Below are 26,514 nucleotides of genomic sequence, written 5' to 3'. Positions count from 1 at the left end.
CAAAAACATCCAGTAAGCAGCAGTTCTGTGGGCGAAAATACCTTGTCAATGATAGAGATCAGAGGAGAACAGGCAGACAGGATTAAGATGACAGGAAGGTGACAACTATGCTTTACAACGGTGGTGTGCAGAAGGGGATCTCTGAATGCACAACATGTCAAGCCTTGAAGTGGATGGGCTACAGTAGCAGAAGATCATGAACATACCCTCAGTGGCCAATTTATTGGATACAGGAGGTGCCGAATAAAGTAGGTACTGAGTATATTTAGAACTTGTTAAAAAAATTCTTGAACAAAGTTAAGAAGTTCAAATTTGTCTAAACTCCCTTCTTAGTTTAACACTATGCCTCAGGTATTAGGCAACAGACATCAAAGTTGCTGGTGAACGCAGCAGGCCAGGCAGCATCTCTAGGAAGAGGTACAGTCGACGTTTCAGGCCGAGACCCTTCGTCAGGACCTATTAGCTAAGTCTCTGGAATTATAAGCATTGGTTACAGCTTCCTCTGAACTGTGAAATAAAAACTGAAAACTTGGAACTACTCAACAGGTCAGACACAATCTGCAGAGAGAGAGCAATCATTTTTTGTCAACCTTTCAGTTTTTGCTCTCTTCTGAAAAGCACCCTACCAATTTGGCCAAGGGTTTCAAGGTTTCTTTGGCAATGTTGATGACCACATTGCATTTGATGTGTTTGTTCAGAGCAGACCTTTGTTTCACCCTCAGCTATTTCAACAGCATTCATGGAGTTTGTATCACATACGGTGGATTCCAGTTAATTGGACCTTTGGTCAATCGGGACAGTCGCTCATTTGGGCCAACTCTTAAAGAACAAAAACTAATCGAGAAAGTAGCTGGGATTCCTTTTGTTTATTTGGGGCAAAATGCTGCTTAATTGGGGTAGCAGACTATTGCCAAGTAAGTTTCTAACTCGCATCAGATGCGTGAAACTTGTGAGGCCATTAAACACTACATTGTGCTGACAGCGAGAAGTTTTTAAATAGTGTCAGTTGTGTGCATTTGGGTTCAAAAAGTACTGATATTTGTCACTGATAGATGGCAATAAATAAGCAGTAAAACAATTCAGAACTGTTTTGCTCGCAGTGGTTTCAAGTATTCAAGCTTGGAGATGCCAGAAACAGTGGGGAGTGAAAATGAAATGATTTTGCTCCTTCAGCAAGTTAGGAACTATGAAGAATTTGAAGGTATTGTCAATTATCTTGAATATCACAATAAAAATGAAGATTTGGAGGATACAATCACTGAAAGGATTATATGAAGGTACTCCTTATCTACACTAGATGTCTGCGTTCATTTACAGTCAATCAAGAAGTGTACACTGGATTAATCCTTCCATCAGTAACTAATAAGAACTGGTACACTGTTTTATAGTACTGCAGTAGTATTAGCAGTGTTCTAATTTGTTCTGCCTTTCATTTAAATACATAGTTTGTTACTCAGTTAAATGATAGTTTGTCTTTTTTATACGTTTCTGATTATTTCCATGAAACTTCGGCTAATTGGGGCAGCTGCTAAATTGGGCCAAAATATACTGATCTCTCAGTGACCCAATTAACTGGAATCCACTGTATTTTTTTTCAGCATGTGGACTATTAATTAGGTATCTTTAAATTTCACCAAGAGACTTACAGATTCACAGAATTATGCAAAATAAAACCAGGCCCTTCAGCCTTGCGCATGCATGTTAACCAAGATGCCCGTTTACAGTTTAACAAGCTTTGCCAATGTCCCTATTAACCTTTCCTTCTATGTACCTATCCAAGCAGTTTTTAAATGTTTTTATTATACAGTCCCCACCACCCACTACCACCTGTGGCAGCTCATTCCATATACCCATAACCCTCTTTGCCCCTCAGATCACCTTTAATGAGTTTTTCTCCTTTACCTATACCTTCGAATTGTAGACTTCCCTACCCTGGGATTACCTACGATATTTATTTATTTATTTTTATACATTTAGTGTGGAACAGGCCTTTCTGGCCCAATGAGCCACGCTGCCCAGCAACCCACCTGTATAACACTAGACTAATCACAGGGCAATTTACAATGACCAAGTAACTTGCTAACTGGTACATTTTTTGGCTTGTCAGAAGAAACTGGAGCATCTGCAGAAAAGCCATGTGGTTTATACAAACTCCTTACAGACCACACGGGAATTGAACCCTGAATCCTGGAATGCCTTAAGCTGTAATAGTGTCAGGACCTGAGCTGTAATCGTGACACCTTAAATGCCCTTCATAGCTTTATAAACCTCTATATAGTCACATTTCAACCTTCTACATTCTGGAGAACAGTCCCAGCCTATCCAACCTCTCCTGGTAACTATGGCTAGTATAAGGTGATTGGAGGAAAGTATAGGGGGATTGTGACAGGTGAGTTGTTTACTCAGAGAGTCGGGGGTGGTGAAGGTGCAGGCACATTAAGGACATTTAAGAAACTCTTAGGATGATAGAAATAAGGAGGCCTATATAGGAATGAAGGATTAAATTGATCTTGGAGTAGATTTGGTCAGCACAACATGGTGGGCCGAAAGGCCTGTATGTGCTGTAATATTGTATAAAATCAGATGTATTTTATTTTCCTATTGAATATAGTCATCTTGATTCCAAATTTCAACATTATTTTTGTCAATGACTACCAAGTCTTCTCTCTTAACGTAAGATAGACATAATTCAGTTCTGTTAACTTGTGAATTTTATGTTAATTTGCTGTGCCCATGGTTAGTATCACATTTATATTAAAATTCTTGATTCCTGAAAATAATGTTCTGCGTTCAGGCAAATGTGCAGGCACAACCTTACAATCGACCGAGCACGTCACCGGGGAACTCAGACATCCCACCCTGCAAAAACTCATTTCAGAGAGGTAACACCATCAGTTTGCGGGAGACTTCCGGGAGAGGTGGGATATCTGCAATAGAGTAGCTCCTTAACAGTCAGCCAGCTAGTTGAAATAACGTTAGCTATGCTAATGAACGAATGACACCTGTTAGACTCACCTCAACATGTCTTTTACAGTCTTAACCCACCATGGGCAATAGAAAAGTCACTGTTGCAAACAGTGCAGCGAGCAACACTGTCATTATTTTTGACCCCTATTAGGCAGGGGTACACTTTAGTGTAGTCTGGGGTGATGTACATTTTATATTTTTTTGGAACACTCTGCCATGGCATGCGCTCTCTCTCGTGCTCTCACTCGCTCTCTCTTGCGCTCTCTGTCTTGCTCTCTCTCGCTCTCTCTCGCACGCTCTCTCTTGCTTGCTTTCTCTCTCACGCTCTCTCTCACTCTCTCACACTCTCTCGCTTGCTTTCTCTCGCTCGTTCGCTCTCAAAAAAATTGATTTCCGTGATATTGTATGTAACTTGCGGGCATCAAGGAGCCACTATTCATATGCGGGAGACTCCCGGAACTTCCAGGAGAGGTGGGATATCTGGGAACTTATAACCATGTCAATCTAGATTCTGTACACAATATCTTTCATAGTTTTTTGATGTATCTGAGTGGCAGAGACACTTAACATTGTAAAGTTTGTGCTGAGTGTTCTTGGCAGCAGGAACCTGGTGACAGTGGGGCTTCCATTCTAGCATGCGTGACTGGAATAGTTAAGACCTTAAGACAGAGGTGCAGAATTGGGCTTCTCAGCCCATTCGTGTCTTCACCGCCATTCCATCATGGCTGCCTTATTTATCCCTCATGACCCCATTCCCCTGCTTTCTCCCTGTAATCTTTGACACCCTTATAATCAAGAACCTATCAACCTTGACTTTAAATATACCCAATGACTTGGCCTCCACAGTCATCTGGGGCAATGAACACCACAAATTCAGCGCCCACTATTAAAAGAAATTCCTCCTCATCTCTGTTCTTAAGGGACGTTGTTCTATTCTGATGCTGTGCCCTCTGGGCCTAGTACCCCGCACTGTAGGAAATATCCTCTCCATGTTGACTCTGTCCAAGCCTTTCAATATTCGATAGGTTTCAATGAGATCCCCTCTTATTCTTCTAAATTCAGGTGAATGAAGTCCCAGAGCCATCAGATGCTCTTCATTCATGAACCTTTTCATACCTGGAATCATTCTCCTGAACCACCTCTGGAACCTCTCCAATGCTAGCACATCCCTTTTTAGATAACAGGCCTAAACCTGCTCACAATACTCCTTTCGTGGTCTTCAAAGTTCCAAGTACTTGGCAAATTGCTCTCTCTCTCTCGTTGGCGGAGGAGAGTTTGTTGCTGATTCTCCAGTAGGAGAACTCAGAAAAAAAGTGGTGTGACAGACCATAAATCAGCGCATTGTTTTGTTATGTAGGAGTTCACAAAAGATTTAAGCTTAAAAATTAAAATTCTAGAGGGAAGGTATGCATTTTTAAAACTATTTGTAAAGTGCTATTGTTTGTTTCTAAGTGTTTTATGTGTTTTCAATGTCAGGAGATTTAAGAGCAGTTAAAATCTTAGATTGTTTTGACAAATGGCAAAGCTTCACCCCTTGGGATATTGTTAAAGTCTAATAGTAATTTTTCAAATGCGACGGCCTCTGAACCGTGCCAACTGAGACCAATGAGACCATTTCAGCCTAACAGAGTTATACAGATGAAGGCCAGTGAGATGGGGGCTCCTGCATCAAGACCAGGCAAGTGCATGGGCTGTGGGTGACACGTTATGGGGAGAAGGCAGGAGAATAGTGTTGAGAGGGTTAATAAATCAGCCATGATGGAATGGCGGAGCAGACTGAAATAGCCAAATGGCCTTATCCGGCTCCTATGTCTTATAGTCTTATGGACGACTCTGAGCACCTGGTTGAGGCCTTTGGTCAGGATCAAGCATGGATATTGCGTTCTAGCTGTCTACGTAGTCAACATGCAAGCCAGGGCAGAACGAAACGGAGAGCAAGCTGTTGCCCAGGCAGCAGGCTCCCCCTCTCCACATAGCTGATGAATCCATAGGAACAGAAGAGACTGATACAGTTTGGTACCAGCACCATCACAGAAGTTGCCAATCAACATTGAACTCAACAACCGACTGCCTTAGAGATTCCAGCTCTGGATTTTTCCTTGGGGTTTAATTCCAAAGGCTTCCCCATGAGTAGGTAAAGCTGCATGTCTGCAAAGGTTTGAGATTTGAGTTTTCCTTCACCTTGCTGTTATGCCAGCCACGGCTGACGAGTCCCATCTGACCAAAGCACCAGGGTTGTCCCAACATAATCCAGTCCATTGAAATGTCAGGGCTGTCAGTTGGGTCAGCAGATTAAATATAGCACATAATTAGATCTCATATTCTGATGAATTTTAATAGATTATCGTAACAAAATGTGAACCATTTTTCATTTCCATAACTGTCACTAATATTTGTTTAATATTTTCTGTGATAATTTCAAATGACTGGTATTGCATCATCCAGTGGCCACTGAATACATGGATATCCCAATAGAAAAGAGATGAAGAGGAATTTCTTAAGCCCGAGGGTAGTGAATCAGTGCAATTAATTGCCAGATATGGCAGTCATTGGGTATATTTACAGCAGAGGTTAATAGATCCTTGATTAGTAAGGGTGTCAAAGGTTATGGGGAATAGGTGGGAGAATGGGGTGGAGAGGGATAATAAATCATCCATGATAGAATAGTGGAGTAGCCCCAATGGGCTGAATGGCCTTATTTTGCTGATGTATCTTAGACACAAGAGGTTTTCCAGATGCTGGAAATCTAGAGCAATACACACAATGTGCTGGAGGAGCTCAGCAGGCCAGGCAGTATCTCTGGATGGAAGTCTTCTTCCCTCTTCCTTTCCAGTCCTGATGAAAGGTCTTATCCCAGAACGGTGATAGTTTATTCCCATCCATAGATGCTGCCTGACCTGCCCAGCTCCTCCAGCATGTGAGGTGTACTGTTCCTATATTTTATAGCCTTATGGTTTTAATTGTGTCTTTCTTCATACTTCCAGATACACAGAAGATCCTTATTCCTCTAATTGGATTGAAAGTACTGTACTTTTTGGGCTATGTCCTGTTTGGCATTGGAACTGGATTGATTGCATTCTTTCCTAATGTTCTCTCCACCCTGATCCTTTCTGCAATATTTGGAGCAATGTCAAGTACACTTTACACCATTCCCTTTAACTTGATAGCTGAGTACCACAAAAAAGAGAAGGTAAGAAATGAAACGTAAGAGAAAGGGTGGAAATTGTAATGAATCAAAATCATTTTGTTTTGTTCTGAGAACGCAAATTAAATCTACTTCTACTCAATGGGAACCTGTGCTCCCTGTCAACAATCCTAAGAATTTAGAAGATTTAAAGTTATCCGTAGCTGTGCAAGTGGGAATAAAGACAAAATACACTCAGTGGCCACTTTATTTGTTAGTTAGTTTGTTTATTTATTTATTTATTGAGCTACACCGTGGAATAGGCCCTCCCGGCCCTCTGAGCCACGCCACCCAGCAAGCACTGATTTAATCTGAGCCTTATCACAGGACATTTACAAGAACCAATTAACCTACCAACCGGTGCATCTTTGGACTGTGGAAGGAAACTGGAGCACCCTGTTGTCATGGGGAGAGCGTGCGAACTCCTTCCAGGGATTGAACCTGGGTCGCTTGTACTGTAGAGCGTTGTGCTAACCACTTCACTACTGTGCCGCTTTAGATAACTCCTGTACCTAATGAAGTTGTCACTGAGTGTATGCTTCTGGTTTTCAGCTGCTGTACCCATCCACTGCAAGGTGTGATGTGTTTTGCATTCAGAGATGCTCTTCTGCACATCACTGCTATAACAGGTGATTATTTGAGATACATTTGCCTTCCTGTCAGCTTGAACCAGTCTGACCATTCTCCTCTGCCCCCTCTCATTAACAAGGCATTTTCATCCACAGAACTGGTACTCACTGGATGTTTTTTGTTTTTTGCTTCATCCTCTATAAACTCTAGAGACTGTTGTGCACAAAAATCCCAATAGCTAAGCATTTTCTGACCACATCTGACTCCAATAATCATCCAGCAGTTAAAGTCACTTCAGCCACATTTCTTCTCCATTCTGATGTTTGGTCTGAACAACAACTGAACCTCTTAACTCTGTCTATATGCCTTTATGCATTGAGTTGCTGCCACATGATGGGCTGATTAGATATTTGCATGAACGAGCAGGTGTACAGGCTAAGAAAGTGGCTACTGGCCATTAAGTGTGCATCTTCAGATTCAGATTTTTTTTTCAGATTTATTTATCACATGTACATGGAAACATAGTGAAACGTGCTGTTTGTGTTAAAAACCAACATGCCTAAATATACGTGCTGGAGGGGCAGCCCACAACTGTCACCACACATTCTGGTGCCAACACAGCATGCCCACAATGCTTGGCATAACAACACAGAACACAACAAGCAAGCCTCTTTCCTCCCACCGCCCTCAACACGCAGACAGTCCTCCAACTCCAGGGTGGGTCTCCAGTCCCAGGCCTTGCACCTCCAGTTAACCTTGCCTTGTAGAACCATGCTTTGGTAGAAACTTGCCTTGGCATAACTCTTTAATGAAATCAGAATACAAGCTTTGCTTTGGCATACATATTTTTCCATAAAATCAGATTCAAGGTAATTTGTTCCTTTGTTAAAGTATAAACATGTTAAAGTAAATATTGTCTTCAAAGTGGTTAATTCACCTGAGGTGTTGTTAACTGGCAGATACTGCTTGAGTACTGTTGGGGGAGGAACAATCTACTTGGGGGAAGCAACAGTGGCTGCACCTCTGGCACAGAGTCTGGCCCTGTGGGCTCAGAACGGTAGGGAACAGAAGAGGATGACAGCAGTAATAGGGGACTCTATAGTTAGGGGGTCAGACAAGTGATTCTGTAGATGCAGGATAGAGGCACGGGTGGTAGTTTGCCTCCCAGGTGCCAGCGTCCGGGATGTTTCTGATCACGTCCATGATATCCTTAAGTGGGAAGGAGAACAGGCAGAGGTTGTGGTGCATATTGGTACCAACGATATAGGTAGGAAAAGGGAAGAGGTCCTGAAAACAGACTACAGGGAGCCAGGAAGGAAGTTGAGAAGCAGGACTCAAAGGTAGTAATCTCAGTATTACTGCCTGTGCCACATGACAGTGAGTATAGGAATAGAGTGAAGTGGAGGATAAATCTGTGGCTGAAGGATTGGAGCAGGGGGCAGGGATTCTGAATCATTGGGACCTCTTTTAGGGCAGGTGTAACCTGTACAAGAAGGACGGGTTGCACTTGAATCCCAGGGGGACCAATATCCTGGTGGGGAGGTTTGCTAAGGCTATTGTGGAGAGTTTAAACTTGGTTTGCTGGGGGGTGGGAACCAAACTGAAGAGACAAAGGAAGGGGCAGTTGGCTCACAACTAGAGAAAACTTGTAGACACTGTGAGAGGGGAGGATGGGCAGGTGATAGAGAAGGGATGTGCTCAGACCAATGGTTTGAGATGTGTCTATTTTAATGCAAGGAGTATTGTGAACAAAGCAGATGAGCTCAGAGCATGGCTCAGTACTTGGAGCTATGATGTGGTGGCCATTACAGAGACTTGGATGGCTCAGGGTCAGGAACAGTTACTTTGAGTGCTAGGCTTTAGATATTTCAGAAAGGACAAGGAGGGAGGCAACAAAGGTGTGGACGTAGCACCGTTGATCAGAGATAGTGTCACGGCTGCAGAAAAGGAAGAAGTTATGGAAGGGTTGTCTACTCAGTCTGTGTTTTTTATAGACCACCCAACAGTAACAGCGACATCGAGGAGCAGATAGGGAGACAGATTCTGGAAAGGGGTAATAATAACAGGGTTGTTGCAGTGGGAAATTTTAATTTCCCAAATATTCATTGGGATGTCCCTAGAGCAAGGGGTTTAGGTGGGGTGAAGTTTGTTAGGTGTGTTCAAGAAGGTTTCTTGACACAACAGGTAGATAAGCCTACAAGACGAGAGGCTGTACTTGATTTGGTATTGGGAAATGAACCTGGTCAGGTGTCAGATATCTCAGTAGGAGAGCATTTTGGAGATAGTGATCACCATAGCATTGGAGAGGGATAGGAACAGACAAGTTAGGAAAATGTTTAATTGGAGTAAGGGGAAATATGAGGCTATCAGGCAGGAGCTTGGTAGCATAAATTGGGAAGATGTTCTCAGGGAAAAGTACGGAAGAAATGTGGCAAATGTTCAGGGGATATTTGCATGGAGTTCTGCACAGGTACATTCCAATGAGACAGGGAAAGGACGGTAGGGTACAAGAACTGTAGTGTACAAAGGCTGTTGTAAATCTAGTCAAGAAGAAAAGGAGAGCTTACAAAAGGTTCAAAATGCTAGATAATGATAGAGATCTAAAAGATTATAAGGCTAGCAGGAAGGAGCTTAAGAAAGAAATTAGGAGAGCCAGAAGGGACCATGAGAAGGCCTTGGCGGACGGGATTCAGGAAAACCCCAAGGCATTCTACAAGTATGTGAAGAGCAAGAGGATAAGACGTGAGAGAATAGGACCAATCAAGTGTGACAATGGAAAAGTGTGTATGGAACCAAAGGAGATAGCAGAGGTGCTTAATGGGTACTTTCCTTGAGTATTCACTACGGAAAAGGGTCTTGGCGATTGTATGGAGCCTCTGGCGATGATCTTTGCATCATCAATGAGGACAGGTGAGGTTCCGGAAAATTGGAGGGTTGCAGATGCTGTTCTATTATTCAAGAAAGGGAGTAGAGATAGCCCAGGAAATTATAGACCAGTGAGTCTTACTTCAGTGGTCGGGAAGTGGATGGAGAAGATCCTGAGAGGTAGGATTTATGAATATTTGGAGAGGCATAATATGATTAGGAATAGTCAGCATGGCTTTGTCAAAGGCAGGTCATGCCTTACAAGCCTGATTAAATTTTTTTGAGGATGTGACTAAACACATTGATGAAGGTAGAGTAGTAGATGTAGTGGTATGTGGATTTCAACAAGGCATTTGACAAGGTACCCCATGGAAGGCTTATTGAGAAAGTAAAGAGGCATGGGATCCAAGGGGAAATTGCTTTGTGGATCCAGAACTGGCTTGCCAACAGAAGGCAAAGAGTAGTTGTAGACGGGTCATATTCTGCATGGATGTCGGTGACCAGTGGGGTGCCTCAGGGATCTATTCTGGGACTCCTACTCTTCATGATTTTTAGAAATGACCTGGATGAAGAAGTGGAGGGCTGGGTTAGTAAATTTGCTGATGACACAAAGGTTGGGGGTTTTGTGGATAGTGTGGAGGGCTGTCAGAGGTTACAGCAGGACATTGATACGATGCAAAACTGGACTGAGAAGTGGCAGATGGAGTTCAACCCAGATAAGTGTGAGGTGGTTCATTTTAGTAGGTCAAATATAATGGCAGAATATAGTATTAACGTTAAGCCTCTTGGCAGTGTGGAGGATCAGAGGGATCTTGGGGTCTGAGTCTATAGGACACTCAAAGCTGCTGCGCAGGTTGACTCTGTGGTTAAGAAAGCATACGGTGCATTGGCCTTCATCAATCATGGAATTGAGTTTAGGAGCCAAGAGGTATTGTTGCAGCTATATAGGACCCTGGTCAGACCCCACTTACAGTACTGTGTTCAGTTCTGGTCGCCTCACTACAGGAAGGATGTGGAAACCATAGAAAGGGTGCAGAGGAGATTTACAAGGATGTTGCCTGGATTGGGGAGCATGCCTATGAGAATAGGTTGAGTGAACTCGGCCTTTTTTCCTTGGAGCGACAGAGGATGAGAGGTGACCTGATAGAGGTGTATAAGATGATGAGAAGCATTGATCATGTGGATAGTCAGAGGCTTTTCCCCAGGGCTGAAATGCCTAGCATGAGAGTTTTAAGGTGCTTGGAAGTAGGTACAGAGGAGATGTCAGGGGTAAGTTTTTCACGTAGAGAGTGGTGAGTGTGTGGAATGAGCTGCCAGTGACAGTGGTGGAGGTGGTTACGATAGGGTCTTTTAAGAGACTCCTGGACAGGTATATGGGGCTCAGAAAAATAGAGGGCTATGGGTAACCCCAGGTAATTTCTCAGGTAAGGACATGTTTGGCACAGCTTTGTGGGCCAAAGGGCCTGTATTGGGCTGTAGGTTTTCCATGTTTCTATGTTTCTATGCCTAAGTTCTTTAGAAGATCAACTATAATTTTTTGCTCAATTTCAGCAGTTTAGAATTCCATATTTAAAAGAGTCAAAATGGGCATGACCATCTTTGCAAGTGACTGATGTTACCTGTCTGTACACTGGGGCTCTGTAGTATGAAGCAGATCTTACTGGTGAACTCAGGGAAACGTGCTGCTACCATATTTGTGTAATGAAATTCCTCGTAATTTGGTAGCTTTCTTTGAGATTTTTGCTCTCAGTTCTAGCCCGTTTAGTATAAGTCATCCCTTGTCTAATCATAATTTATCAGAGCATCACCAAAAAGGTGTGTTTTTCACAGAATGTGTTCTTAATTAGTGTCATTGACATGGTAAAAATTACCCAGGCCTATGTTGGCTCTCCTGGAAGAAAAGCATATTTTAGTAATTGAATTATTTTTTTCAGCTTCTAGAACTTTCTAGATTCTGGAATTATTCCTTTCACTGGAGGGCTGCAAATGTAACCTAAGTTTTTACAAAAGGGGGATTAAAGCAATCAGGGAACTGTTAGCCCACTGTTTAAATGAGAATAATAGAGTTAAGCAGACTTAGAATGGACTTTATGAAAGGATCTGCTGACTTTTTTCAGGTTGTGAAGTTAATAATGGTGAACCAGTATATCTCATTCTTAGAACATAAAACAATATAAGCCCTTTGGATCCCAATCTTGTGCCAACCTTTTTAACTTAATTGAAAATTAATCTTGCAAACAACAGGAATTCTGCAGATGCTGTAAATTCAAGCAACACACATCAAAGTTGCTGGTGAACGCAGCAGGCCAGGCAGCATCTCTAGGAAGAGGTACAGTCGACGTTTCAGGCCGAGACCCTTCGTCAGGACTAACTGAAGGAAGAGTTAGTAAGAGATTTGAAAGTGGGAGGGGGAGGGGGAGTTCCTCCCCCCCTTGTCTATCTCCCCGGACCTCCTGTCCCATGATCCTCTCATATCCCCTTTGCCAATCACCTGTCCAGCTCTTGGCTCCATCCCTCCCCCTCCTGTCTTCTCCTATCATTTTCGATCTCTCCCTCCCCCTCCCACTTTCAAATCTCTTACTCACTCTTCCTTCAGTTAGTCCTGACGAAGGGTCTCGGCCTGAAACGTTGACTGTACCTCTTCCTGGAGATGCTGCCTGGCCTGCTGCGTTCACCAGCAACTTTGATGTGTGTTGCTTGAAAATTAATCTCTTTCCTCCCACGTAGTCCTCCATTCTCCTTTCATCCCTGTGCCCACCTAGGAGTCTGTTAAACCTCCCTAATGTAGCTGCCCCTACCACCACCCACAGCAGTGCATCCCATTCAGGACTGAGGAAGGGTCTCAGCCTGAAATGTTGCCTGTTTATTCCTCTCCATTAACGCTGCCTGTCCTGCTGAGTTCCTCCAGCATTTTGTGTGTGTTAATCTCACAAGATGCTGGAGGAACTCAGAAGGTCGAGCAGCATCTATGGGGAGGATTAAACATTTTTACTTATAGGCATCCGTTAGTCTTGTGAGACCATAGATTTGTGCCTTGGAAGGTTTCCAGGGCGCAGGCCTGGGCAAGGTTGTATGGAAGACCAGCAGTTGCCCATGCTGCAAGTCTCCCCTCTCCACGCCACTGATGTTGTCCAAGGGAAGGGCACTAGGACCCACACAGCTTGGCACCGGTGTCGTCGCAGAGCAATGTGTGGTTAAATGCCTTGCTCAAGGACACAACATGCTGCCTTGGCCAAGTCTCGAACTAGCGACCTTCAGATCACTTGACGAACGCCTTAACCACTTGGCCACGCGCCAACACATTTAATGCTTTTCAAATAAACACCCACTCTTTTGTTTCTTATATTCTTGTGTTCTTACAGGGCTTGTCCTTGAAATTGGAAAGATGTGTCCATAAAATTGTATAGCATTGCACATTGATGTGGTCTTTTTCTGTTTTCAGATTGAAAGAAAAAATGACGGGGCAGCTTTGAACGAAAGTAGGGGTAAAGGTATTGACTGCGCTGCCCTGACCTCCATGGTACAGTTAGCACAAATCTTAGTCGGAGCAGGAGTCGGAGCTCTGGTAAACCTGGCTGGCACTGTGAAAGTTGTGATGATCACTTCGTCAGCCATCTCCTTTTTGGGTTGTTGCTTTGTTTCAGTATTTGTTCACTACGTTGACTGAGATGAGCCGAAGGAATGCAAAACTGTGATAATTTTGTTTTCTCAATTTCATTAAATGCTCCAAATTATTACCTGTGCCTTCCCCAGTGACTCCAGTGTTGCCTTGATTCAGGCACAGTATGACAAATGATCCTAACTAGATCTTTATATTTTGTTGCCGCCAAACAATTGATACTAGGTACAATCATCACAGCGATATTTGATTCTGCGCTTCCCGCTCGCTGGATTTAAAATATTAAATATTAAAAATATTAAAAATAGTAAAAAAAATTAGTAAATATTAAAATTTTAAAATTATAAGTCATAAATAGAAAATGGAAAGTAAGGTAGTGCAAAATTCCGAGAGGCAGGTCCGGATATTTGGAGGGTACGGCCCAGATCCGGGTCAGGCTCCGTTCAGCAGTCTTATCACAGTTGGAAAGAAGCTGTTCCCAAATCTGGCTGTACGAGTCTTCAAGCTCCTGAGCCTTCTCCCGGAGGGAAGAGGGACTGCTTGCTTTTCTTGGATCTTAATAGGATCTCAATAGGATCTCTTCTATAGGATATTGTCGGGCTGCAAGCACTCACTTGAGGAAAGACAGCGCAAGATATAACAAGTGATCAGGGACTTTCGCTGTATTTCTTCAGGCTTCAATCTATTAGACACTTAGCAAAGGCCAAAAATAAAACAAATGTAAACTGAGCAGCCATAGTGTGAGTGGGCCAGTGTTAGAGCAGTTAAGCTTTGGCTCAAGAGGCTTGGCCAAGAAGTGGCAAAAGCTTTAAGTAAATTTCTTATAAGTTTTTGTTTCTTTTTTCTTGTCTGTTAGTACATAGCCAGTGGGTCCAGGGTTAGTGTTATGTTCTTTGTGTGAAATGTGGGAACTCTAGGAGTCCTCCAGTCTCCCTGATAACTACATTGGCATGAAGTGCATCATGCTGAAGCTCCTCAGGGACCACGTAAAGGAACTGGAGCTGCAACTCAGTGATCTTCTGCTCTTATGGGAGAATGAGGAAGTGATAGATAGGAGCTACAGGGAGGTAGTAACCCCTAAGTTGCAGGAAGCAACTATCTGGGTGACTGTCAAGAGAGGGAATAGGCAGCCAGTGCAGAGTACCCCTGTAGATGTTCCCCTCAATAACGTGTGCTGCTTTGGATACTGTTGGAGGGGACAAACTACCACAGTGGAGAGCCACAGCGACCAGGTCTCTGGCACTGAGTCGGGCTCTGTAGCTTAATAGGGAAGTGGGGAGACGAGAATTGAAATAATGATAGGAGATTCCATAGCAGACAGGAGATTCTGTGGATGTGAGAGACACCTGGATGGTACAGTATGTTGCCTTCCAGGTACCAGGGTCTGAGATTTCTTTGGTCGGTCCACTGCATTCTGAAAGTGAACAGCCAGAGGTCGTGCTACATATTGGTACCAAAGACATAGATAGGAAAAGGGATGAGGTCCTGAAGAGAGAGTATTGGGAGCTAGGTAGGAAGCTGAAAATCAGAATCTCAAGAATAGTAATAACTGGATTGCTGCCCGTGTCAGGCTCCAGTGAGGGTAAGAATAGAATGATTTGGCAGGTGAATGGGTGGCTGATGAACTGGGGCTAGCATTCAGATTTATGGATCATTGGGATCTTACCTGGGGAAGGTATGGCCTGTACAAAAAGGACAGGTTACATCTGAACTCAAGAGGGATAAATATCCTTGCAGGCAGGTTTGCTAGAGCTGTTGAGGAGGGTTTAAACTAATTTGTCAGGGGGTTGGGAACTGGTGATAGGGATGAGGATGGGAATACTGCACAATGCAGGATATTCAATATATAAATTTAATGTCCTGCAATTTTGAATGTGCAGGAAGAAATATTCAGAAGGGAGAATGTGTCAACTGTGGGTGACAAAGGAAGTCATAGACAGCATAAGAGCAAAAGAGAGAGCATATAATATAGTAAAAATTAGTGGGAAGTTAGAGGATTGGGAAACTTTTCAAAGTCAAAGTTCGAAGTAAATTTATTAGCAAAGTACATATAAGTTATCACATACAACCCTGAGATTCATTTTCCTGTGGGCATACTCAGCAAATCTATAGAATAATAACTGTAACAGGATCAATAAAAGATCAACCAGAGTGCAAAAGACCAGAAACTGTGCAAATACAAATATAAGTAAATTGCAACAAATGATGAGAACATGAAATAATGAGATAAAGTGCTCTTAAAGTGATATCATTGGTTGTAGGAATATTTCAACGATGGGCAAATGAGTGTAGTTGTCTCTGTGGAAGAGCCTGATTGCAGAGGGTAGTAACTGTTCTTGAACCTGGTGATGTGAGTCCTGAGGAAACCAACAGAAACCATAAAGAGAGAAAAGAAGAAATACAAAGGTAAGCTAGCCAATAATATAAAAGGATGCCAAAAGTTTTTTCCAATATATAAAGAGTAAAAGAGAGGTGAGAGAAGATATTGGACTGCTTGAAAATGACACTGAACAGGTATTGGGGCAAAGAAATGGCAGATGAACTTAGTAAGTATTTTACATCAGTTTTCACTGTGGAAGACACTAGCAGTATACCAGAAGTTCGAGACTATCAGGCGGCAGAAGTGAGTGTTGATGCTTTCACTGAGAAGAAGATGCTTAGGAAAATGGAAAGTGTGAAGGTCGGAAAGTCCGGGTGGACTACACCCCAGGGTTTTGAAGGAGGTAATTGAAGAGATTGTGGAGGCTAGATGCTGGAGTAGTTCCAGAAGACAGGAAAATTGCAAATGTCACTGCACTCCAAGAAGGGAGGGAAACACAATACAGGAAATTCTAGGCCAGTTAGTCTGACTTCAGTGGTCAGCAAGATGTTGGAGCCCATTATTAAGGATGTTTTCTTGGGATACTTGGGTACACGATAAAATAGACTAGTCAGGATGGTTTCTTAAGGGGAAATCTTGCCTGCCAAATCTGTTGGAATTCTTTGAGGAAATAACAGGCAGGATACAAAGTTAGTGAGTGTTGTTCACTTGGATTTTCATAAGGCTTTTGACAAGTTACCACACATGAGGCTGATAAACAAGATTAAAATCCACATATTACAAGAAAATACAAACATGAATAGAAGATTGATTGACTGGCAGGAAGCAAAGATTTGGAATAAAGGGAGCCTTTTCTGATTGGCTGCCAGTGAGTACTGGTGTTCCACAGAGGAGGGTGATGGGACTGCTTCTTTTTTTTTGTTAATGATCTGGGTGACAGAATTGATGGCTTTGTAGTCCAGTTTGTGTACGGTACAAAGATAGGTGAAGAGACAGGTACTGTTGAGGAAACATGGAGTCTGCAGAAGGACTTAGACAGATTGGGAGGCAGGGCAAAGAAGTGGCAGATGGAATACAGTGTAGGGATATGTATAATCATGCACTTTGGCAAAAGGAATAACAGTGTAGACTATTTTATAAATGAGGAGCAAATTCAAAATTCAGAAGTGCTTGTATAGGATTCCCTAAAGGTTAACTTTCAGATTGAGTCAATGGTAAGGAAGGCAAATGTCATGTTAGTATTCATTTCAAGAGGACTATAGTATAAAAGCAAGGATGTAATGCTGAGGCTTTATAAGGCATTGGAGTATTGTGAGCAGTTTTGGGACATTTATCGAAGGGAAGATGTGCTGACAGTGGAGAGGGTCCAGAGGAGGTTCATGAGAATGATTCTAGAAATGAAAGGGTTAACGTATGGGGAGCATTTGATGGCTCTGAGCCTGTACTCACTGGAGTTTGGAAAAATGAGGGGGATCTCATTGAATACCTTTGGAATATTGAAAGACCTGGATAAAGTGGATGTGCGGAGGATGATTACCATTGTGAGAGAATCGAGAATCAGAGGGCACAACTCAGAATAGAGGAACAGCCTTTTAGAACAGAGATGAGGAGAAATTTCTTTACCCAGAAAGTGGTGAATCTGGGGAATTCATAGAAAACATAGAAAACCTACAGCACAATACAGGCTCTTCGGCCTACAAAGCTTTGCCGAACATGTCCCTACCTTAGAAATTACTAGGATTACCCATAGCCCTCTATTTTACTAAGCTCCATGTACCTATCTAAAAGTCTCTTAAAAGACCCTACTGTATCCGCCTCCACCACCGTTGCCGGCAGCCCATTCCACGCACTCACCACTTTCTGTGTAAAAAACTTACCCCTGACATCTCCTCTGTACCTACTCCTAAGCACCTTAAACCTGTGACCTCTCATGGCAGCCATTTCAGCCCTGGGAAAAAGCCTCAGACCATCCACACGATCAATGCCTCTCATCATCTTATACACCTCTATCAGATCACCTCTCATACTCCGTCGCTCCAAGGAGAAAAGGCCGAGTTCACTCAACCTGTTTTCATAAGGCATGCTCCCCAATCCAGGCTACATCCTTGTAAATCTCCTCTGCACCCTTTCTATGGCTTCCACATCCTTCCTGTAGTGAGGCAACCAGAACTGAGCACAGTACTCCAAGTGGGGTCTGACCAGGGTCCTATATAGCTGCAACATTATCTCTCAGCTCCTAAATTCAATTCCATTGCCACAGCATGCAGTACAGGCCAAGTCACTGGGTACATTTAAAACAGAGCTTGATAGATTCTTGATTAGTAAGGGCGTCAAAGGTTATGGGGAGAAAGTAGGAGAATGAGGTTGAGAGGGAGAATAAATCAGAAATAAGAGAAGGCGGTGCAAACTCGAAGGGCCAAGTGGCATATCTCTGCTCCTACGTCTTATGTTTTTTAGCTGATGTGAGCTTCAATGGGAAAAAAATTCTGATCAACAGACATACTGGCCTTAAATCTGATAAAAAAAAATTAAGCTATCCAGATTGAGAGCCAGCCATTTTAATTCCCAGTTTGAGATTCACCTGTTTGTCTTAGATTGTTGAAGCAACAATACTTCACAGAATGTTGCTGATTGATCCAGAAAGGCCTGCTGAAAATTGTTTCATCAAATCGTGTCTCTCATTTACTTGTGCTGATTACCTAAATTGAAAGCTAATAAGAAAATCATGAGGTTGTACAATTAAGATATTTATAACTTACTTTATTAAATTAATGGGAGTCTCTGATCTCCTGATTTCCGGATTAGTGCTCTCTAACCATCTCTGCCATTCCACCAATTCCTAATTGGGAAAATAATCAGTATTGATTAATTCACCCTGGAGAAGTCAGTGAGGCAAACCTTTGTGTACAATGGAGAAAAGAAATGTTAAAAAAAAACAATAAACACCAGAGGTTCTGCAGATGCTGGAAATCCAGAGCAACACACAGAAAATGCTGGAGAAACTCAACAGGTCAGGCAGCATGTAAGGAAAGGAATTTTCAGGTCAAGACCCTTCATCAGGAATAAATTGTGATTGTAAAAAAAATACAATGCCATGGGAAAATCTTGCTCATTTTTAATGAAATTTTATTTTGAAACACGTAGATTTTTGGCGTTGTATGGTCATGTTAAATTTGGGAAAATGGTTCTGCAGTCCACAATACATCTCTTCAGATTTTCCATTAACCTCACTTCGCACTGTTCTTGCCAAGTTGTAATCCTTTAAAAAGAAACCAGAAATGTGACTTTCATTTTGCCAGTGCATATGACTGATAGACACTTTAAAATAATGCAAAATTATAGAGAGTTGTCCAGTCCTTCATATGTACCGCTAAATCTCTAATAGGTGGGGACATAATTTTAAGGTGTTTGGAGGAATGTATAGAGGGAATGCCGGAGAATGGTGGGTGTGTAGAACATGTAATTCCTAGAATGAGCGACAGCCCGTTGTTTGGACAATTTAAATGCCGGTCTGGCTGAGTGTCAGGACCAGAGGCGAGGGTCAAGCCATTTCTGCTCGCTGCTCCACGACATTTGCTCCACTCTCCATGGTGATGAGGCTGTGGCTGGGCCTGCTCCGGGCTTCGTGTCTATTGGAGCCACTTTAGTTCTGAATACTGTTGCTTGCTTTCATTATTTGCACAATGTCTGGTTTTCTTTCCTCCCTCTGTGCATTGGGTGTTTGTTAGTCTTTTTTTTAATGGGTTCTTTCAGGTTTCTTGTTTTGTGGCTGCCTGTAAGGAGATGAATTTCAAGATTGTGTAATTTATACATACTTTGAAAATAAATGTACTTTGAACTTTGTATAATTTACAAAATAGATTAAGTAATCCAATCAATGTTTACTCTTTGAGTAAATGGCCTTAATCAGAATGTCCCTAATGCATTATATAACCTGAGGTGATATAGTTCTTCTAACACTGGAAGTTCTGGATGTAAAGAAATGACTGATATCCCAGTTCCAATCCTCTTACATTATTTTTTAGATTTGACTTCACAAAACTTGCCTTTATCTGCAATGTCCAATCCTTTCATAGTTTTTGACAATTTTTACATTACACACAAAATCATATTTTATAAAGCAAGCAGTTTGTGTTTCTTTTATTAAAGACAAACCCTTTGTACCAAAGCATTATCTGCCTCAGCTAAAATAAAGCTTTTTCATTTTGTATTTCATACAGCTGAATATATGGTTTTTGAATTAAGTAATCTTAATGTTCTCTTGTATTAATCAATAGCTCAAGAAAATACCTGAAACGGCATTCTCTAAGATGAGATATCTAATTTTAAAAAGTTCTTCTGGCTATATAATAAAAGATAAGGTTTTATTTTTGTATTTTCTCCTGGGTCTAATATGAATAATGTGCAAAAGAAAATCTGCTGCTGTGTGTCCTTTTGATTATTAACTTTTACTAGGCTGCCTAGCAATATGTTGCACATTCAGATATGCTCTTCTTCACACCACTGTTGTAACGCGTGGTTACTTGATTTACTGTCACCTTGAACCAGTCTGGCCAATTTCCTCTGATCTGTCTCATTAACAAGGCATTTTCATTCACAGAATCGTCGCTCACCGGATGTTTTCTGTTTCTTGCACCATTCTCTGTAAATCCTAGAGGTTGTTATGCGTGAAATTCCCAGGAAGTTAGCAGCTTTCTGGGGTATTCAAATCACCTCGCCAGGCATCAACAATCATTCCACTGTGGAAAGTCACTTAGGTCACATTTTTCCCCTATTCTGATGTTCAGTCTGAACAACAACTGAATCTCTCGGCCATGTCTGCATGCTTCTATGCCTTGTTGCCGCCACATGATTGGCTGATTAGATATTTGCATTAACGAGCTGGTGTATCTCATAGAGTGAGTGAGTGTATTACTGGAAAAGAGTTAATTCATGAATAGAGCATGGAAGATTGTGAGCTGTAAATGAGAAAATCTATCTTTGCTAGGTTTATTTTCCAACAGAAAATAGTGTCAGAAAGGTTTAATTTGATCGAGTGTAATCCCTAATAACATTTGCCAGGAACAAATTCAATTTGAGAATATTGGTTCTGTCATTAAAATAAAAGCCCCATTCCATCTGCTAGCGAGAAGCCTGATGTCTATACAAGGAATACCTGTAGTACTGAGTGAAGACATGCAGGACCCGCAGTATTCAAACACTCAGGGGTTTGCTGTGAGAAACAGATTAGTGTATTTCTCTGTGGAATTATATTAGAATTAGGAAGAGTAGTAACGACACAGCATCACTGCCAAACATGTTCAGAGTGCAGACCGATCCTATGCAATGCTATTATCATGTGCTTGGGTCTTCTGTCCTCCAGGAGGACTACAACCTTGTTGTGGTTTGGAGGCTTGAGTGCCAGAGTAACCCAGAGAGCTATTGTATGTTGTATGGAGTCGGGGCTTTATGCTTTGGCTCTTGGTAGGGTCACCCATGCGAAACAGGTCAAAGGGCAGAGACCGTACTAAAAGTGGTCCACCGATCCTTCAGATTCGGAGGTTCAGCTCAGGGCTAACAACCCTGACTGGTAAAACAAAGCTGTGTGTTACGGAAACAGCAATGAAGAATCCTTCTACACATGAGTGTGATGGTGTTCCTGAGTCTCCACATGGAACTTGCATGACTGACAGCAGTGAAAACCGAGCTACTGACGTGATAAAGGAAGCCCGGAGTACTACCAAAGATGGAGGACCTTCATTGCTGCCCAAAACGCCAGTGGTGAGAAGGGAATTAGAGAGAGGATCTTCTGTGCCTGAAGCACCCAAGCCACTAGATGTGATCAGGAACCAAACTGGTCATCATCATCATTATGTACTGTCTCATATGACGTGGGTAAGCATTATCCCATCATGATGATTGCTCTTGGCAAATTTTTCTACAGATGTGGTTTGCCACTGCCTTCTTCTGGGCAGTGTCTTTAAAAGACAGGTGACCCCAGCCATTCTCAATACTCTTCAGAGATTGTCTCTCTGGTATCAATGATCGCATAACCAGGACTTATGATATGCACCAGCTGTTCATACGACCATCCAACATCTGCTCCCATGGCTTCACATGACCCTGATTGGGGAGTGGGGTGGATTGCTGAGCAGGTGTTACACCTTGCCCAAGGGTGACCTGAAGGCTGGTGGAGAGAAGGACCGTCTTACTCCTCCTTCGGTAGAGATGTATCTCCACCCTGCCACCAAATTGGTAAATTGGTTTATTGTCACATGTACTGAGGTACAGTAGATAAACTTTGTAAACTTTGTGTACAGTTGAAAAACATCTCATGACAAAACATATTACTGTACAAGAGAAAACAATAAAAGAGTGCCAAATAAAGTGTAACAGTTACAGAGAAGGAGTAGTGCAGGTAGGTGGTAAGGTTGGAGTCGATTGTCAAGGATGAGGTTACAGAGTACCTGGAGGCATATGACAAGATAGGCAGAACTCAGCATGGATTCCTTAAAGGAAAATCCTGCCTGACAAACCTATTACAATTTTTTGAGGAAATTACAAGTAGGCTAGACAAGGGAGATGCAGTGGATGTTGTGTATTTAGATTTTCAGAAGGCCTTTGACAAGGTGCCGCACATGAGGCTACTTAACAAGATAAGAGCCCATGGAATTATGGGAAGGTTACATACGTGGATGGAGCGTTGGCTGATTGGCAGGAAACAGAGAGTGGGAATAAAGGGATCCTATTCAGGTTGGCTGCCGGTTACCAGTGGTGTTCCACAGGGGTCAGTGTTGGGGCCGCTTCTTTTTACATTGTACATCAACGATTTGGATTATGGAATAGATGGCTTTGTGGCTAAGTTTGCTGACCATACGAAGATAGGTGCAGGGGCCGGTAGTGCTGAGGAAATGCAGAGTCTGCAGAGAGACTTGGATAGATTGGAAGAATGGGCAGAGAAGTGGCAAATGAAGTACAATGTTGGAAAGTGTATGGTTATGCACCTTGGCAGAAAAAATAAACGGGCAGACTATTATTTAAATGGGGAAAGAATTCAAAGTTCTGAGATGCAATGGGACTTGGGAGTCCTCGTACAGGATACCCTTAAAGTTAACCTCCAGGTTGAGTCAGTAGTGAAGAAGGCGAATGCAATGTTGACATTCATTTCTAGAGGAATAGAGTATAGGAGCAGGGATGTGATGTTGAGGCTCTATAAGGTGCTAGTGAGACCTCACTTGGAGTACTGTGGGCAGTTTTGGTCTCCTTATTTAAGAAAGGATGTGCTGACGTTGGAGAGGGTACAGAGAAGATTCACTAGAATGATTCTGGGAATGAGAGGGTTAACATATGAGGAACCTTTGTCTGCTCTTGGACTGTATTCCTTGGAGTTTAGAAGAATGAGGGGAGACCTCATAGAAACATTTTGAATGTTGAAAGGCATGGACAGAGTGGATGTGGCAAAGTTGTTTCCCATGATGGGGGAGTCTAGTACGAGAGGGCATGACTTGAGGATTGAAGGGCACCCATTCAGAACAGAAATGCGAAGAAATTTTTTTAGTCAGAGGGTGGTGAATCTATGGAATTTGTTGCCATGGGCAGCAGTGGAGGCCAAGTCATTAGGTGTATTTAAGGCAGAGATTGATAGGTATCTGAGTAGCCAGGGCATCAAAGGTTATGGTGAGAAGGCGGGGGAGTGGGACTAAATAGGAGAAAATGGATCAGCTCATGATAAAATGGTGGAGCAGACTTGATGGGCCGAATGGCCTACTTCTGCTCCTTTGTCTTATGGTCTTATGGTCACAACGAGGCAGATTGTGAAGTCCATCTTAGGTCCATTTAGTAGATTTTTAACTGTGGAACAGAAGCTGTCCTTGAGCCTGTTGGTGCTTCCGTTCAGTCTTGTGTTTCTTCTGCCCAATAGGAGAGAAGAGAACAGAGAATAGTCGGGTGGGGTCATTGATTCTGTTGCCTGTTTTACTGAGGTAGTGAAAAGTGTAGAGAGTGCCTATGGAGGAGAAGTCCTGAAGAAGAGTCTCAGCCCAAAATGTCAACTGTCTATTCATTTCCATAGATGCTGCCTGACCTGCCAATTTCCTCCAGCATTTTGTGTGCATTGCTTTGGATTTCCAGCATTTTAGATTATGAGAACACTCAGTCCTCTTTTATTGTCATTTAGAAATGCATACATGCATTAAGAAATGATACAATGTTTCTCCAGAGTGATATCACAGAAAACAGGACAGACCAAAGACTAACACTGATAGAACCACATAATTATAACATATAGTTACAGCAGAGATTTGATGAAGAACAAACCATGGGCACAGTAAAAAAAAGTCTCAAAGTCCCGAGTCGATCGACTCCCGAGTCCCCGATAGCAGGTGGCAAAAGGAAGAAACTCCCTGTAATAAACCTCCAGGCACCGTCAACTTGCCGATATCTTGGAAGCAGCCGACCACAGCCGACACTGAGTTCATCCGTCCGAAAACTCTGAGCTTCCGACCAGCATCTCCGATACAACTTCCCGAGCGCCATCCTCTGCCGAGTGCCTTGGACCTCGCCCCGGCCACTGAAACACGCAAAGCCAAGGATTTCGGGGCTTTCTGCTCCGGAGATTCCAGTTACCACACAGTAGAAGTGGCAGCGAAGCGGGCATTTCAGAAGTTTTCCAGATGTTCCTCCGTACTCTCACATCTGTCTCCATCAAATCAGAATTGTGCACGGTCCCCTACTTGACAGATAACAGGTATCATTCACTGGAGAGGCCGCGTGCACTGCCCTTGCGCCGCCATCTTCTCCCCCCTCCCGTTCTCATGTCCGTGGAGGAGAGGCTGGTTTACTTTAGACTTCTGTTTATTGGTTTATTCTACACAATCTCATCTCCAAATTCCTCAACATGGGACTCAGCATCTCCCTTTGCAACTGGATCATTGACTTTCTGAACAGCAGACCACAGTCAGTAAGGATAGACAACGCCCTACTCTATTCCTTATACGTTCATGACTGTGCGGCCAGATGCTGCTCTAACAAGTTTGCATACGATACCACCATAGTGGACCGTATCTCAAATAATGATGAGTCAGTACATGAAGGAGCTAAAGAGCCTAGTGACATGGTGTCATGTCAAAAATCTTTCTCTCAGTATTTGCAAAACAAAAGAGCTGGTCATTGAATTTAGGAAGCAGGTGGTGTTCATACTCCTGCTTACCTCAACAGTTGAGAGCTTTAAGTTCCAAAGAGAGAAAATCACCAATAGCCAGGCTTAGTCCTACCACATAGTTGTCATGGCCAGGAAAACTCACCTAGTGCTCTACTTCCTCAGGTTTTTATTAATGCTTCATACAAAGCATCCTCTCTTGATATATAAACATAAGACCTTGGTCAGAGCCCATTTGGAGTACTGTGTTCAGTTCTGGTCACCTCACTACAGGAAGGATGTGGATACTATAGAGAGTGCAGAGGAGATTTACAAGGATGTTGCCTGGATTGGAGAGCATACCTTATGATTAAAGGTTGAGTGAACTTGGCCTTTTCTCCTTGGAGGATGAGAGGTGACCTGATAGAGGAGTTTAAGATTTGTGCCGCCGTCGTGGCTATCCCTCGAGGTTGAGGATGATGGTCTTCATTCTGTTAATATACTTATGGGCTCTCAGGTGGCTTATAAGTCCAATCTTACACATTGCCTACTCCTGTCGCCCTGCCCCGATAGCTGAAAGACTTGAAGAAGTGGCCCACAGAACAAAGATGCCTGTGCGTGTATTTGTTTAACGTGTACTTGATGCTGCACTCCAAGAAGCACACGATACTTCACAAATCAACCAACTGATTCCAATGGCATGAAAACCACGACGATTGGAGCTGATAGATTTGTTGCAGCCTTCATCCACCTCCACAGCTGTTGAGTTCAAAGTAACTTCGTCCACCTGTTCCACCATTGAGGTCTTGGTTGGATTGTTCTTTGTCAGGGACCTCATCCTCGACCTTACCGCCATGGGTGACCCTACCAGGAGCATAGCTCCAGACTCCATCGCTCTCGGGATCTCAGGACCACACAAGCTTCTCCACCATGACAAGGTGACAATCCACGGAGAAGTATTTGTGCATTGATCATGTGAATAGCCAGTGGCCTTTTTCCCAGGGCTGAAATGGCTAACATGAAGGAGCATAGTTTTAAGGTGCTTGGAAGTAGGTACCAAGGGGATGTCAGGGGTAAGTTTTTCACACAGAGAGTGGTGGGTGCGTGGAATACACTGCTGGCGGTGGGTGTAGAAGCGGATACAATAGGGTCTTTTAAGAACCTCTTACTTAGGTACATGGAGCTTAGAAAAATGGAGGGCTATGCGCTAGGGAAATTCTAGGCAGTTTCTAGAGTAGGTTACATGGTCGGCACAACGCTGTGGGCTGAAGGACCTGTAATGTGCTATGTTTTATGGAACATAGAACATTTCTATGTTCTATGTTCCATAAGGGATTCTGCAGATGATGGAAATCCAGAACAATACACACTCAGACTCAGCAGGTCGGGTAGCATCTATGAAAATGAATAAACAGTCGATGTTTCAGAACGCGACCCTTCTTCAGAACCATAAAGGATGGTGGAAGACGTCAGAATAAAAAGGTGGGTGTAGAGGAAGGAAGACTAAATAGAAGATGATAGGTGAAGCCAGGTAGGAAGGAAAGATAAAGGGCTGGAGAAGAAGGAATCTGAAGTGAGAGGGCAGTGGACCTTAGGAGAGAGGGAAAAAGGAGGGGCACCAGGGGGAGGTGAGAGGCAGGTGAGGAGAAGACGTAAGAGATCAGAGTGGAGAATAGAAGAGTGAAGAGGGAGGGGGAAAATTACCAGAGAAATCAGTGTTCATGCTATCAGGTTGAAGGCTACCCAGACAGAATATGAGGTGTTGCTCCCCCACCCTGAGATTGATATCGTTGTCGTAAAAGAAAAAGCCATGGACCGACGTGTCAGAATAGGAATGGAGAAAGGAATTGAAATGTTTGGCCACCAGGAGATTC

The 26,514-nt window shown here is 42.9% G+C and overlaps 1 protein-coding gene across 1 annotated transcript in view; it reads left to right on the top strand.

The window, feature by feature from the left end:
* slc45a2 (solute carrier family 45 member 2) overlaps window positions 1-19,875 on the top strand; it is a 56,749-nt gene extending 36,874 nt beyond the window's left edge. The window contains exons 6-7 of the mRNA XM_063042715.1: window positions 5,952-6,157; window positions 13,029-19,875. Coding sequence (XP_062898785.1) covers window positions 5,952-6,157; window positions 13,029-13,253 — 431 coding nt within the window. The 3' untranslated portion in view covers window positions 13,254-19,875. The remainder of the gene's footprint in view (window positions 1-5,951; window positions 6,158-13,028) is intronic.
* The last annotated feature ends 6,639 nt before the right edge of the window (window positions 19,876-26,514 follow it).

Source organism: Mobula hypostoma, chromosome 3 (assembly GCF_963921235.1).
Source record: "Mobula hypostoma chromosome 3, sMobHyp1.1, whole genome shotgun sequence".
Taxonomy (NCBI): Eukaryota; Metazoa; Chordata; class Chondrichthyes; order Myliobatiformes; family Myliobatidae; genus Mobula; species Mobula hypostoma.
This window is presented reverse-complemented; position numbering and strand designations above follow the sequence as displayed.